The 15051-nt window shown below is 42.3% G+C and overlaps 1 protein-coding gene across 6 annotated transcripts in view; it reads right to left on the bottom strand.

Moving 5' to 3' along the window:
• The window catches only part of SGCD (sarcoglycan delta), an 841450-nt gene that overhangs the window by 329147 nt on the left and 497252 nt on the right, over nt 1-15051 (bottom strand). For all 6 annotated transcript variants that reach the window (XM_032477185.1, XM_014552116.2, XM_032477187.1 and 3 more), the window contains one exon: nt 13407-13595. In XM_032477185.1, the coding sequence (XP_032333076.1) occupies nt 13407-13595 (189 nt within the window). The remainder of the gene's footprint in view (nt 1-13406; nt 13596-15051) is intronic.

Below are 15051 nucleotides of genomic sequence, written 5' to 3'. Positions count from 1 at the left end.
AACCCTCTTCGACTGGCCAACCAGAATATGATGGCCAGCTAAGGGACAAGAATGTGCCCAGTCTTTTACCACATATCCCACAGACGTTGGCTCAGTGATTGGCTTGAATCTGCAAAAGGCATTTGCTGCGGAGCTCAATTGCTCATTGTTCTTTCTTACTTATTCTAAAATTGGGAGGTTGACTGCTCTACTTATTAGGCATGAGACCTTAAGCAGATCACTCATCCACTGCTGCCCCTTCAATCAAAAGGGTAAAATCAAATTATCCCTGCCATGTCTCACCATGGGTGTGTTTGTAGAGAATCACATAATGCAACAGACATGAACCAACTTTCGAAGGTGCCAAGAACTTTTACAAACCTGAAGGCTGGTATGAGGATGGAGTGGAATTCTGTGCTCTTTAATTGTGTCTCTTGGTATGTCGGAGCACCTAAAAATGCTCGTTGAAATAAGGTGATGACTTTGCTGACATGGTGATGATAATGATATTGGTTTTTTTTTTTTTTGAACTGTTAGTTTTTTGTGGAGGGAACCACACATCAGGGCTCTTATCACGCTGTCTGTTCACACTGGATACTTAGTAAATGGCTATTAAATGACTCAGTGCTCTACTGTACTGCTTTCCCCTGGAAAAGGCTTAAACTGACCCCAAGTTCCACTTACCATTCACCCTATAACAGTAAACACAGAGCACCCACCATCAGCGAATCAAATGTTAAAAGACACTAAGAAGTTTTCCACTAATAAAGCTGGCTAAAGCACATAATTTTATCTGTACAAGCATTCTGGTTAGGTTTCCCCCATTAAAAAGAAAAGCTATGTTCCTAGTGAGAACTTTTTTTTTTCCTATTATTTCACTTTTTATGTATCAAAAAAATTTGTTTTTTAGCTAGATTATTCACATGTGGCTTAGTGAAGGCAGAAAAATAATTCAAAAGGCAACCAAACTATGATTCTTATAACACAGGCGCCAATTCTGTAGTTAGTGTAACTCCTTAAAATATTCATGCAGCTAAAACTGCTTAAGTCGTCAAGGACTGAACCAGCACTCAAGTAGTTTTAAAATGCCCAGTCCTCGTTACTCCTGGCTACACAATGACCCTCAGAGCCACTGGAAATTCTGCAAGTAAATACATTACTGGTTACGACACATTTATTTTTTGGGCAGTCACCGTATCTGAAGAAAGTCAACAGCATAAATGTTCAAGTTAGACATACTTGTGTACCTGCACATATACGTGTACAGACATCCACGATATAGACTGACGCCATCACTTACTAGCTGAAGAAGCTGGGCAGCTTGAGCAAGCTCTCTGTGGTTCAGCCTCCTTGCAGATAAAGGGGAGGTAACAGGACCCCCTCGCAGGGTCGCCGCACGCAGTATGCGAGAACACAGGTGGGCACTCGGCACCGGGCTCGGTACAACGTGCGGTACCTGTACGGCCAGCGGCAGTGGGTGGTGCTGTTGCTGCGCAGACTGTATAGATCTTTCTCGACTCACAATGGGGTTATAATCTGAAAACCCACCATCTCTTGAAAATACCTTAAACTGAAAATGCATTTAACTTATCTAAGCTGCTGAACATCACGACTTAGCCCAGCCAATCTTAAACGTGCTCAAGACACTTACACTAGCCTACAGTTGGGCAGAATCATCTAACACAAAACCTATTTTATAATAAAGTATGGAATTATCTCATGTAATGCATTGGATACTGTACTGAAAGTGAAAACCAGAACGGCTGTATAGGTACAGGATGGTTGTAAGTGAACTGGATGTTCACCCTGGTGGTTACCCACACCAGCTGGGAGCTACAGCCCAGCACCATGAGACAGGATCAGACCCAGTATCTCTAGCCTGTGGAAAAGAGCTGAATTTGAAATTCGAGCTACTGAACGCATGTCACTCTTGCAACATTGGCTTTATTCCTTTGATAACTATGTAAGTTTAAAAAGCTAAAGCTCTAAACGTTCTTAGAAACAATGAATAGCACATATATGTAAATTAAAAAATATATGTGCAGTAAAAAAAAAAAACAAACTATCAAGCCATGAAAGACATGGAAGAAATTTAAAAGACATATTACTAGATGAAAAGAAGCCAGTCTGAAAAGGCTACAAACTATACGATTCCAACCAAATCACGTTCAGGAAAAGGCACAGATACAGAAACAATAGAAAGATTGTGGTTTCCAAAGGTCTGGGGAGAGAGAGGGAGGGAGGGATGAATAGATGGAGCACAAGGGATTTTTAGAGCAATGAAATTATTCTGTATGCTACTATAGTGGTGGCTACATGTCATTATGCATTTATCAAAACCCATAGAATGTACAACATCAAGAGTGAACCCTAATGTAAACTATGGGCTTTGGATGATAATAATATATCCATGTTGGTTCACTGACTGTACCAAATGTGCCACACTGATGAGGGATGCTGAGGGTAGGGGAGTATATCTATGTGGGTGGGGACGGCTATGTGCCAACTCTGTATTTTCTGCTCAATCCTGCTATGAACCTGAAACTGCTCTGAAAGAATAAAGTTTACTAAAAAAAAAAAAAAAAAGAAAAGAGGATACATTTTAAGACTAAAAGATATTTAAGAGATATGTCAGCCAATTACACTGCGTGGGTCTTATTTCAATCTTGATTCAAACAAATAAACCTCCAGAAAAAACCCCAAAATTTGAACCATCCTAAACGGGGATGAATCCGTCCTTTCCAAAGATGACCAGAACCCTATCTGTGTATTAGTTCCTGTAGCGGCCATACAAATGACCACAGAATGATGGCTTAAAACAACAGAAATTCATCCTCTCCCATTTCTGGAAGCCTGAAGTCTGAAATCAAGGAGGCTGCAGGGCTCCACTCCCCCAGGGGGGCCTGGGGGGGCATCCCTTCTTTGCCTTTTCCATCTTCCAGAGGCTGTGGGCATTCTTTGTGTCCAAGTCACTTCAGCCTCCGCCTCTATGGCCATACCGCCTGCTCCTCCTCTTTATCAAATCTGTCTCTACCTGATGCTTATAGAGACAACTGTCTTTGCATTTAGGGCCCAACTAGATAATCCAAGATGATATCCTCACCTCAAGATCCTTAACCTACATAAGGCCAAATAACGTACCATTTACAGGTTCCAGGGATTAAGCCAAGGATGTATCTTTTGGGGGCTGCCATTCAACCCACAAAAACCTCCCGTCCTACAAGCTCCTCCAGAACTGTGTAACTCCCCCAGGTAGAGGGGGTCTGTGTGCCTTTCCCCTGAATCTAGACAGATTTTGTGTCTGTCTTCATCAACTGAGCGCAGGAGTAATGCAACCTGCCTTCTGAGTCTAGGTCATGACGGCATTAGGCACCTCTACCTCATTTAAGTGGAACACGCATTCTGAAATTCAGACACTACGCGGACAGGTTGCCCAAATTAGCCTGCATGGAAGGGCCATGTGGAGGCTGCAGAGATCCCAGCATCAACTGCTCACACATGTAAGTAAGCGTGCCTCTAAATGATTGTAGCCCCAAGTGTTGAGCCAACCCCAGCCTTGGAGTCTCTCCAGCTCAGGTGATGACATCAGGGGGCAGAGGGAAGCTATTCCCACTGAGCTCCACTCTAAATGGAGACTCCTGTTATATTAAGCCACTAAGTTCTGGGGGGGGGGGGTTGTACAGCAATGGATAGGAAGGCTCATTACTCATTAAATAACTGAATGGGTTAAGATCAAACATAAAAAAATACAGCAAATGAGCTCTATTTCCTAGCTTTTAGCATCCTGGATTTTTGACTAAATAAAGAGTGTAAGCAAACACATGTACACACACATACACTGTTAGAGGGGAAAAAAAAAAGATTCAGTCTCTCTCATTCTGAGTCAAAGAGTATGGGAGGATCCTTCAATTAGACACAGAAACTAGATGAGCTGTCAAGGACCTTACAGATCATTTGGTCAAACTGCATCTTTTACAGGTTCAGAGACTGAGGCTCAGAAGTGGTCCCTGACCTGCCCCGCTCAATACAGCTCTTCACCAATCAAAGGTCCACCTTGTCCCTCACGGGCAAGAAGAAAGATGTATCACAGTCTGACTACCTACCCGAGTGGGAATACTGAGAGGAGAGGAGACGGAGGAGGGCGTGAGGAAAAGGAACAAAGCTGCTATAAATGTAGTTCTGCTGGGCCATCTGTTCATCGGATTATAAGAACCTTTCTTCTCTATCATCCGTTACACTGAGTTGTTTTGTTTGCTTTCCTACCTTAATCCATTGGTTCCAGGTCTTAAAAACTGCCCAGGGCACAGAAAGGAAAGGCAAAAATTGTTCTGTGGAGGGAAATGAAAAACTGCCTCGCCCATGTTCACTCCGCATGCTCTCCAAGACCAAGCTAAGAGGTCAGCTAGCAGATTACAGACCTGCTTTCTGCTATGACGGCAGTGTTTTCTGTCTGCTCTGTTCATGAAGGCAGCTAGTAACCCCACATAGCTATTGACTGTGATATGGCTAGTGTGACCGAGGAACTGAATTGTTAATGTTACTTAATTTTAATACCATATTGGACAATGCCATTCTAGACCAAATACTTACAAAGCCTCTCTGAACTTAGAACTCCTACCTGGTGACCCAGGCAATCCAAGTGACCTGCAAAAGCTCATATTTACTACTGCATCTCTTTTACAGTCTGAATAAACCCCTGTCTGCCCTGGAAGGACTGCTCCTCCAGCTTCTGGTGGTAATACGCCCCTTGGGATGTGGAACTTCACTCTTACGATTGCATAATGCCTCAGTAAGAGTGGGGAGATGGCCAAGCTGTGAAGACAACTTCCGATTTCTCAGAGTCCTTCAGAGTTCACAGCTGCGTGACCGAAAAAACCTAAAAATCCTATGAGTGAGTGGCTATGTGTGATTTAAGAAGACAGAAATACTTCCAGGGAGATTTTCTGGCATTCTTTATTTTTCTCAACTCTAGAATCATAAAAAAGTGAATTTTGAGTATATGAAAATGATAGTAAGTGGGAAAGGTCATGATTAATAATAGTCTAATGTTGCCCAGTCATGTTTATAACTGGAACTCAAGTTTCTCACTTCGACCTCTCAAGAGCATCTAAAATTTGCATTCTGTTGAATTTTACTAGCATCAGCTCCAACTTTTCTCTTTCTCCTCCCCACCCTTTGTCTCCAGAGGCCTGGGTTCTCAACACTGGAACCAGAGTGTCTGGGATGTCCCAACCGAGTTTAAAACCTCAGGCTTTACCATCAGGCTAATTTCTCAGCTTTAAACACCATTCAAAGGCCATATCCATCCTCTGAGACTCAACTCAAGAAGTCTTCCAGTGCCTTCCAGCTCTAGCTAATTTCTTCTTTTGGGGGGCGGGGTGGGAGCAAGAGGTAATTATGTTTATGTATTTATTTATTTTTAATGGAGGTGCTGGGGATGGAACCCAGGACCTCATGCATGCTAAGCACGCGCTTTACCACTGAGCTATACCCTCACCACCAACTAATTTCTTCTTTTATACTCTCTTAAAAGATTTGTCATTTGCAGAACATATTAAAATGACTCATGTTTCCTTCTGCCTAGTAAATTATGATCTATTAAAGTACAGGACTTCCTTGACTATAATCTTAAATGACCAGACAAACCGCAATGTACTGCACAAACAGTGTGCTTAAGAAATACGAACTGAATTGAAGCAAATGTGCCCAATAAATTGTACAAATTTGTACCAGGCATGGTTTATTCTGCAACGATTACAGTGACCAAGATCATCCTTGATGATTTGCATTTTTGGAGAGGTATAAAATGCAGTGAGCTTCAGACCGAAGAGGACATTACAGACACATATCCCAGGACTGTTTTTGTCCTTTGTTTTTCTGCATTACAATTTTCATGCCGCCTTAAAAGTAGCACGTTGGCAATTTTTCAGCTTGATGAATTTGCGCTAATGGATGAAAAAGGGACCACAAGAGACAGAGCACTGAGAGCTGGAGGCACAGTGTTCTCAACAGAAAAAGGCTTTCCAAGTTCCCAAGTGAAGCTGGCCTCCAAGCTGAATCACATGCTACAAACACACACACACACACACCATATTCATTAACAGTGTTAAATGAAAAGTGTAACTAAAGCCAATAATATCATTTTCTCTCATTTGCTGAGCAAATCTGTGTATTAATGAGGATGACGTCGCCTGCTTCTACTCTATTTCACACTTCCTTCTCATGTAATTAAAATGTAGCCGGTAGTCGATACACAGGAGGGAGTGTCTCTATTAAAAATACCTGTTCATAATCAAATTCAAGCACTCATCTCATTTATGACCTGTCTACCTTAATAAATCAACTAATACTTCAATTTAAAAGCCATATAAAGCCCTATTAACCCATCTTTACACATTTTAATTTAAAGTGACGGGCTATTCATAATTTTTCCCAGTCATTTATTCAATAAACATTTTAAGTACCTACTATATGCTAAGCGAGCTATTTAAAGCTGTGCATATGAAGATGGACAGTTGAGGGTTACTGTCTCCATAGGGGAACCAGGAAAGTATTTTAAAAAACCCAGTACTACCTGTCCCCTCACTGCATGACACCAGGTACAGCAAACACAAAAGGGAGTTATGAGCTTAATCTGGGTGGACTTCCATGAAAAAAAGAGAGAGAGAGAAATTAGAGAAAAGCTTCAGAAGGGTAATGTTTATGGCAGATCAAATGTAGAGACGAGTTGCAAGTGAATTTCTGACCTCATGGGAAGGAAGTCCCGGCCTGGATGCTCAGGGGCCAGGACTCTGACTACATGACCTCCCCCTCTCTGGCCACTACTGATCAGGCATCACACATGGTTGACGGGCACCCAAGCAAGTACGACATGATGTGTAAACTCTGCTGAGCCAGTGCAGTTCCCTCTCTGGGATTTCCCCTGGGTATCAACAAGAGACTCCAGCTGGGAGAGGTGGGAAAGGGAAAGGTCATTACTGAGAAAAGGTCAACGGCACGTGCATACTGAGCAGTTTTCCACTGCATAAATACACAACTTCTTTATCCAGTCATCTGTTGAAGGACATTTGGATTGCTTCCATGTTTTGGCTATTGTAAACAGTGACGCTATGAACACTGGGGTGCATGTGTCTTTTTGAACTAAAGTTCCCTCTGGATATATGCCCGGGTGTGCGACTGCTGTAATGCCATTTGCAGCAACATGGATGGACCTGGAGACTGTCGTTCCAGGTGAAGTAAGCCAGAAAGAGAAAGAAAAATACCTATGATATCACTTATATGTGGAATTTAAATAGAAAAAAAAAAAGACAAATGAATTTATTTACAAAACAAAGACAGACTCCCAGATATAGAAAACAAATTTATGGTTACCAGAGGGGAAAGGAGGTGGGAAGGGATAAATTGAGAGCTTGAGGTTTGCAGATACTAACTAGTACATACAAAATAGATAAACAACAAGTTTATACTGTACAGCACAGGGAACTACATGCAATTTCTCGTAGTAACCTATAATGAAAAAGAGTATGAAAATAAACCTTTATATGTATATGTATGAATGAACTATTATGCTGTACACCAGAAATTGATACACCAATGTAAACTGACTATACTTCAGTTAAGAAAAAAAGAATAATGCAGTTCATAGCTGCAAAGAAAAAAAAAGAAAGAAAGAAAAAGAAAAAGGCACACACATGTTGAAGTTCCCAGGATGCAGGAGACCTGGATCAAGGCGGGGAGATACCTGGTAGCACAACACAGGGAGGGGGACCTTGGAAGGCAAACAGAAGCCGAGGCTCCAGGGCGAGACCAGGGCCAAGGGGTCCAGGAAAGCCAGAGGGTGAGGCTCCCCAGAGTGGCCCAGGGTCCTGACAGTGCTCTGGGTCCCATGACTCTGAGGCCCATCCGTGCACCCAGGAGACCCCCCTCCCAACCCTCGGCACATGTCTCCTCACTCCCCTCCACTTGAGCGAGTTTGACCGGGTCACAATCCTTGAGCCTTCTCCGAACGGATGATGTGTCAGTGCTCTGAGTTATGGAACACGCCAGCCGTTCTCTCTGGCTTTTACTGTTTTACAAGGTGTCCAATTTACAAGTATTAGAATGCCTTCCTCTGACCCTCTGTGGATCTTTATCTTACTTTGGGGTAAATAAATCATGTTTTAGACATTGCACTGAACAAATGCAATTTGTCTTCATGAAAAATAGCCCTTGGAAAATGGGCAGGATAGTGTACTGATTAAGAGCATGGGCTCTGGTGCCAGGCTCCCTGCGACCCAATCCCGGCTCCATCGCTCACTGACGGCACCGCCTTGGGCAAGTTACTGCACTTCTTGGAGCCTCCTCGTCCTCATTTGTAAAATAAGGGTAATAGTGGTGCCTACCTCATAGGGTCTTTATGAGGGTTATATAGGAAAACTATCCAGTCAGTTCTGTCTAGGTTTTTATTAAACAATTGGACATTCATTTATTAGATCATCATAAGAAACAGTGGTTTGGATTTTGTCATTTTAATGAATGGAAAGAGAAATAGAAGTTAGGGGATCTATTAAACACAGGTAGAGAGAGCTGTACTTTATCAAGGACCTATCATGGGCCCAGTACTGATCAGGTACTTGATATCCATTGTCTCATGTACGTGGTCTGCACAAAACTGTCAAAAGCATTTGACAATTACCAAATACATATTGAAAGCTGGCTGCACACCAGACAATGGGCCATGGCTACAAAGATGAATAGAAAGTCATCCCTGCTCCAGAGAGGTTCCCAGCATGCTGGGATGCTGAAGCTGGGTCAGGCAACCTCGCCGTCTACTTTGGTTCAGGCATCTGCAAAATGAGGATCTCTGCACAGGGGACTCCTAAGATTCCTCTCGTCTAGCAGCGAGGGATTTCACACTCACTGGACTAAGTAAGATCATGCCACCTATTGATAACTTCCAATCCTTTTAAGTTTTGCCACTTAATAACCACTTGTCAATGACAGTGTAGATGATCAATACTGCAGTACTGTGGGAGGTCTTTGAGGCCAAGTTACTTGGACTGGGCTGCTGGAATGCACTGGCAGGAGTGGCAGCCCTCTACAGAGTGAGATCTCACATGGTCAAGGCAAGGCTCGAAAGACAAAATGGTAGAGTTCAAACAGGAAGATGCCTTTCAGTCCTAAAGAATACCTGCTTCGGTGCATTAATTTCTACACTGAGCCCCAGAAGGAAAAGGTGATGGAGTTCATGGAGTTCATGAGTTCCCCGACACTCACGCTAGGGCTTTCCGCACTGCCCCACCATGTGTCACACTGGTTAATACACGAAGCGCCTGAGTCAGCCTGCTTGGATTTTAATCTCTGCTCATGCCACTTTTTAGCTGTTTGATCCCAAATCAAGTTATTGAGTTTCCTTCCTCCCCTGTGAAACTCGTATCATAATAATACCCATCTGCATAAGGATTAAGTCAGATAGTACTTATAAATTGCAAGGGTACAAGATGAGATTTCAATAAATGACGATGATGACAATGATGTGATGACGGCAAACATTAACGTAAAGCAACTACAACGTGCTAGGCTCTGTTGTAAGCACTTTCCATGCATCAAATCACTTCATTCACTCTGCACAACAGTCCTATGAATAGGTAGCTACTATTACTCCAGGATATTGCAGTGCAAAAAGGTTGAGGAATTTGCCAAGTAAGTAGCAGAACTCAGATGAGTATCTGTGTCCAGACTCTGGGCCTTCAACCACTGCACTGTGGTGCGGAGCCCCCCATGGCTTTCTGTTGCCGACATGCATTAGCTCACTGAGTCTTCACACCAGCGTCTGACAGAGAGAGCATCATTAAGTTTAAATGAAATGTTGACATAAACATAACAAGGGGCTAGAACAAAAGGTGGAGGCAGTAAAGGGAGAGGTTCACCAGCTGTAGTGCAGAGACCCCTGGGTTAAAGAATGAACATTGAGAACTATAAGGAACTACCCTAGGCAGAAAAGGTCAGTAGGTATCTTGGATGGGAGGGAAATTTGTGATTGGATGACAGAGTGGGTAACAAAGATGATCAACCATTTTGGCAGCTTCAGAGTTTTGTTGAAAAGCCAGATCATCATAGCTGTTAGTGGGAAGAAGTATGGTGTGGTGGAAATGGGTGGACTTTGAAGTCAAGCATCTGACCCTTTATTTACTAGCTGTGTGTCTTTTAACAAGTCACTCAACTTCTCTGGGCCTTGGGTTTTATTTTACCAAAGTGGAAAAAAAATAATACTTAATTTGTAGGGTTGTTTGGCAAATTAAATGGGAGTTTGTTTTTCTTTTTTTAAACTGCCAAGCTCAGTGACTAGTGCAGAACAGACAATACTAGTTCCCTGGCCCTGCACAGTATGTGATAAACTAAGACGGCTTAACCTACAGCTTTTGACAGCATAGGTAAACACTCCTCCATGTAGGGGAAAATAATGGAGAGAAGTGTAAGCTTGCTGTCCTGCCTAATAATGAGTGCCAGAATATTCTGCTAAAAGCAGAGAAGAGAAAAATAATTTTTCTTCTGATTTATAGCCGGGACAAAGACAACTTGGTTGGATGTTTGTCCAGACTGTTATAATGGAAGGGCTCTTTCAGCATACACCCTTGGGGACGGCACTGAATACAAATCTGACAACAAAGCAAAATTCTGGATATCCCATCTTGGATAAATTGCCAAGTCCTCAGGAATGCCTTCAGATGACATCATTCTCCTGGTTTGTTATGACTCAGAGGGCTTGATTATAGTGTGAGCTTTTCCAGGTCCCAAATTATTCAACATTCCAGGTTTGCAAAAATAATCACTCTTTCCTATTGACAACAGTTTTAAATCTTCGCATAAAGGGCTTCACTGTCATCTCACTGATTTCTTGCTCTCTTTCCTCTTTGACTCCACACTCTCCAATGTAACATTGGTTCATACCTCACTCTTTTCCAAAATCTCCAATGTTGGTAAATTATTATTTGTGGAATAGAATTATAATTCTAAAAGGATATGTATTGTACTATGATTGATGGAGAATATGCTTTTAACACCCAGGGAAAGACCAATTTTCTGGCACTTCAGCTCTATTTGCTCAAATGCGTTACTATTATAAAGCACCAATTACGGCTAATAATGGTATTCTTCTTACCTCAGTAAGTACTTGGTTTGGTAAAGCTTTAAGAACTCTCAACTTTGGCAATCAATTTAGTTAACTACAGGAAATGGCCTATTTTGTATAGATTATTACCTTAATGTCATATTGCTCCCCAAGCTCGTGTACACTCAGAGTCAATTGCCACTCAGCAGACATTTGTGCAGCAGACCTCTCTTTATTAAGCCTGCCAGATAAAGCACACACTGGAAGCCATATGTGAGTAATATCAGACTTATCAAGGTTTGAGGTCATATTCTGCTCCACACTCACCCTCAAATCTTTCAGGTTCTAGAAATTAATTTCATGCCCAACTAGGTAAAAAAAAAAAAAAAAAATTAACCCCATACAGGGTATTAGGGGGGATACATGAGTCCCAGCTAAGTCCCAGTAGGAAGGTAACAAATTCTATCTTGTTTTTTTTTTTTTCCCTTTGGCCCCACCATTGAACCATCTCAGCAGCCAGAAACTGGGAGTGTTCCAGACTGTCTTTCAATCCCTCAGCTCTGCTATCCATGCGGTACTTGAGCTGTGTCAATTCCATCTTTCAAATGTCTTTTGAATCTTTAGTCTCCATTCTACTGCCCTAGCTTTGGTCTTCTCCTGTTTTACATCACAATACAGGAGTTTTTCTACTTTAAAGTTTTTGAAATACAAAAAAAAAAACACAACAGAACATGTATATCAACCCATGACAACGATGGTCCCTTGGACTTAAGATCAAAATTCAGGACACCTTTTTGAGCCTTCGGCTCTGAGAAACTCTCCATCTTAGTGCATCCTCGCCTGATCGGGTATCTAGACTCCAAATCTGATCACATCATTCTCTCTCCTGCTTAGCTCTCCCCTGAATTTTGCTTGTCTATAAAGAAAGGAGGTCCAAGTTCAAAAAGTGTTTACTGATTCGGATTCAGAGGTAGAAGCTAATGTGCTCCAACATTCGAGAACATATTATCTGGGACCCCTACAATCTCATGGAAATGGACCTGTATCATCTTTTAGGCTTATCACCACAAACAGAAGCTCAGTTTCCTAGTGTTAGCTGCAAATGTTAAAAAGTGAGCCATTCTGATGCACTGTTTCTCACCTTGGTTTACAGAGTCCTCCCAAGTCAAGGACCAATAGCTCCTCCCATGAGTGATGGATGAAGGCCCACAGAGAAGAGATGCCCTTGCTATTCTCAAAGTTCCCTCTGCCTGGGAAGCACACGTAGAAACTGTCTGGCATGACAAGTACAATAATAAATACAGAAATGGAGTTCCAGGAGCATAGAGGAGGGGTTTTACTGGGCAGGGAAGATGGAGCCAAGCAGCCCAAGCAGAAGAAGCGGCCTGAGAAAAGGCAAGAGGATACGTCTACACACAGGGTGTCAGAAGCAGCAAATTCCCACTATCTTATTTTGGATTTTCACATCTGACTGCTAATGGTATTATGGTCAAATTTCCTTATAAATGACAGTTGTTTTTGTTACCAGTCTAGTTACTTACCTCTGACGTCACAAGAAGAAAGTATTTTCAGGGCAGCAGATCACTGCCCGCTATGCCTTCACTAATAAGTGCCATTATTTACATGGCTATGATCTCTTGAAAAGCTCTAGGGAAAAACCTCAGAATAACTCCAGAAATCACTTTGCCAGGATGCTCTTTTCATATGAACTTCAACAAGCAAATGTTCAATCTGTGTAGTGGCCCAAGATACCAACAGCGAGACCTTCCTCAAAGAAGCATCAACCCAAATCCCGAAACAATGATACACGGCGACGCTCCTCTCATTTCCATCCTACACAGGCAGTGGCACAGAGAAATACCCTCCTGAAAGTCAAGGAGACTCTCAACTAACCATGCAAAGTCTTAGATAAGCTCCAAGGATGAATTTTGCTCCAATGGTATCAACCCTCTTCCTCACAAACCTTTCTTCATCACAACTAAAATTTGGGAAAAATGTACTGCTTTGAATTTATCCCACGTCTCTCTCTGCATTTATTTACTCAAAGTGCTTAAACTGCAGGATACAGAAACACGGTTATCAAAATGGAGGGAAACCATATGCGACGGGTCGTACAGGAGGTAAATGTCTCAGAGTCGGATTAGCAGCCTCAGAAGAACTGAGATCTGAAAGAAGTCAATTCCCTCAAGTGACCTGAACAGCAATGTTTTTTTCAACAAAACACCAAATTGCAGGTTATTTGGGCTCTTGCTACCCTCATTTTCCACACTCCCTCTTCTTGCCCCCTGCTTTCCCTTCCCCCAAGGAGAGTGAAAGCAAGCCGTGTGGTTTGACTTACAATTGTGAAGTTCATGACTTTGAGAATCCAGATGGTCATGGCCAGGTTCACCAGGATTAAAATCATCAGGAGAAGGACAAAGAAGTAGAGGCATCTTTTCCGCCAGCCGTAAATCCCCACTTTGTAAACCTGTGGCCCCTCAGAGCTGGGCATGGCGCTGCGGTGGTGTGTGTACTGTTCCTGAGGCATCTGAAATAGATGGGGCGAGAGAGGAGCACGTTAAACTGCTGAGAGAGAGAGAGAGAGAGAGAGAGAGAGAAAGGAAGAATGGGGGGAAAAATCAACTGATGAAGAGATACAGCCGACTGCTGTCAGTATGTTTCCATCCTCCTGACAATTCTGAAAATCTATTTCCTCTGGACAAAAGTGGCCCCTTGGATGCTTGATTTGCTCTCTCGTTCTATGCAGACATCCCTCATGACGCACTGAGACAGCAACATACATCCCATGGGAGGAGAGGGGCCCTTAGGGGATCATTGCCCAAGTGATTCTTAGAATTCCAACATTTCTCTGAGGAAGGCACTCAAAGTCCTGAGGGTCACATTTAGAATTCACCTGAGAAAATAAATTAACCTCAGCAGTTCATCATGGTATTGTACTAACACTATTTAGGCAACTGAGGTAGGGGGTAAAATGATCTCAAATACAATCATTCTGTGAGCAAAAATCAGGGCAATTTTTGCTCTTCCATCCATTCCAGAGTTCAAAGTGGTACTGATGGTCACAAAGACTAAGCCTCACTGGATGCAGGGATCTTCATAAAGTGACAGCCTGTGCTTAAATGCCTCCCTTGACAGAGATCTCACTATCCTTTCAAGTAGCCCTTGTAAGTTCGACAATTCTAATTGTTACCAACTCTACTCGTTTAATAAACATAAAAGAGCCTCAAAGGGAAGTAAGGTGTGAACATGCCTGCCAAGAGCTTGCAGGCTAATGGGAGGGATGAACTAGTTTAACAGCGATTACAGCAGAGTAAGATAAATTAGAAAAAAATATTTGCCAATATTAAGTGATATGCCAGTCCCCTTTAAAGTAAGGAAGCTTTCCCCAACCCCTGCTGTTGACAGGAATTATCTTTATACTAGCACTGCTAATGAGGTGCCGACACAGATCTAAATAAATGTGTCACTTCCATGAAATTCTCCAACCAAAACAAATTTTGCAATTAAATACAAACAAAGCCACCAATGCATATCAATCAAAATGGGAAACAAATGACTACTGGAAAGAATGATGCTTTGCAAAACTTAACAGGATACAGTGGTACCGAGGGCTTTTGCACAGCATCCCTAACTCTGCTGTGAACCATGTGACAACATGGCCCCGACTGCTTTTCTCCACTCGAGTTACTGCCCAGCCTTTATTTTGGGACTTTTACTTCAGTTGGCCCTCATGTAGGCGTACTGCATTCTTTAGGAATAAGGCCTGTCTCTGTTTATTTTCATCTTTCAGTCAACAGCAATTACATCAGTGATAATGCTGCGCCAAAGGGACCACAGTGACAGACAAAAATGTAGGTCCTAAAATCATACCCGTGGTTATTAGGTCATCTTCCAGATGGTTCAGAATATAATTATCTCATGGTTTTTATATAATCATTAAAATATACACGTAAGATCTAAGCATTCTCCAGAGAATTCATGGC

Source organism: Camelus ferus, chromosome 3 (assembly GCF_009834535.1).
Source record: "Camelus ferus isolate YT-003-E chromosome 3, BCGSAC_Cfer_1.0, whole genome shotgun sequence".
Taxonomy (NCBI): domain Eukaryota; kingdom Metazoa; phylum Chordata; class Mammalia; order Artiodactyla; family Camelidae; genus Camelus; species Camelus ferus.
This window is presented reverse-complemented; position numbering and strand designations above follow the sequence as displayed.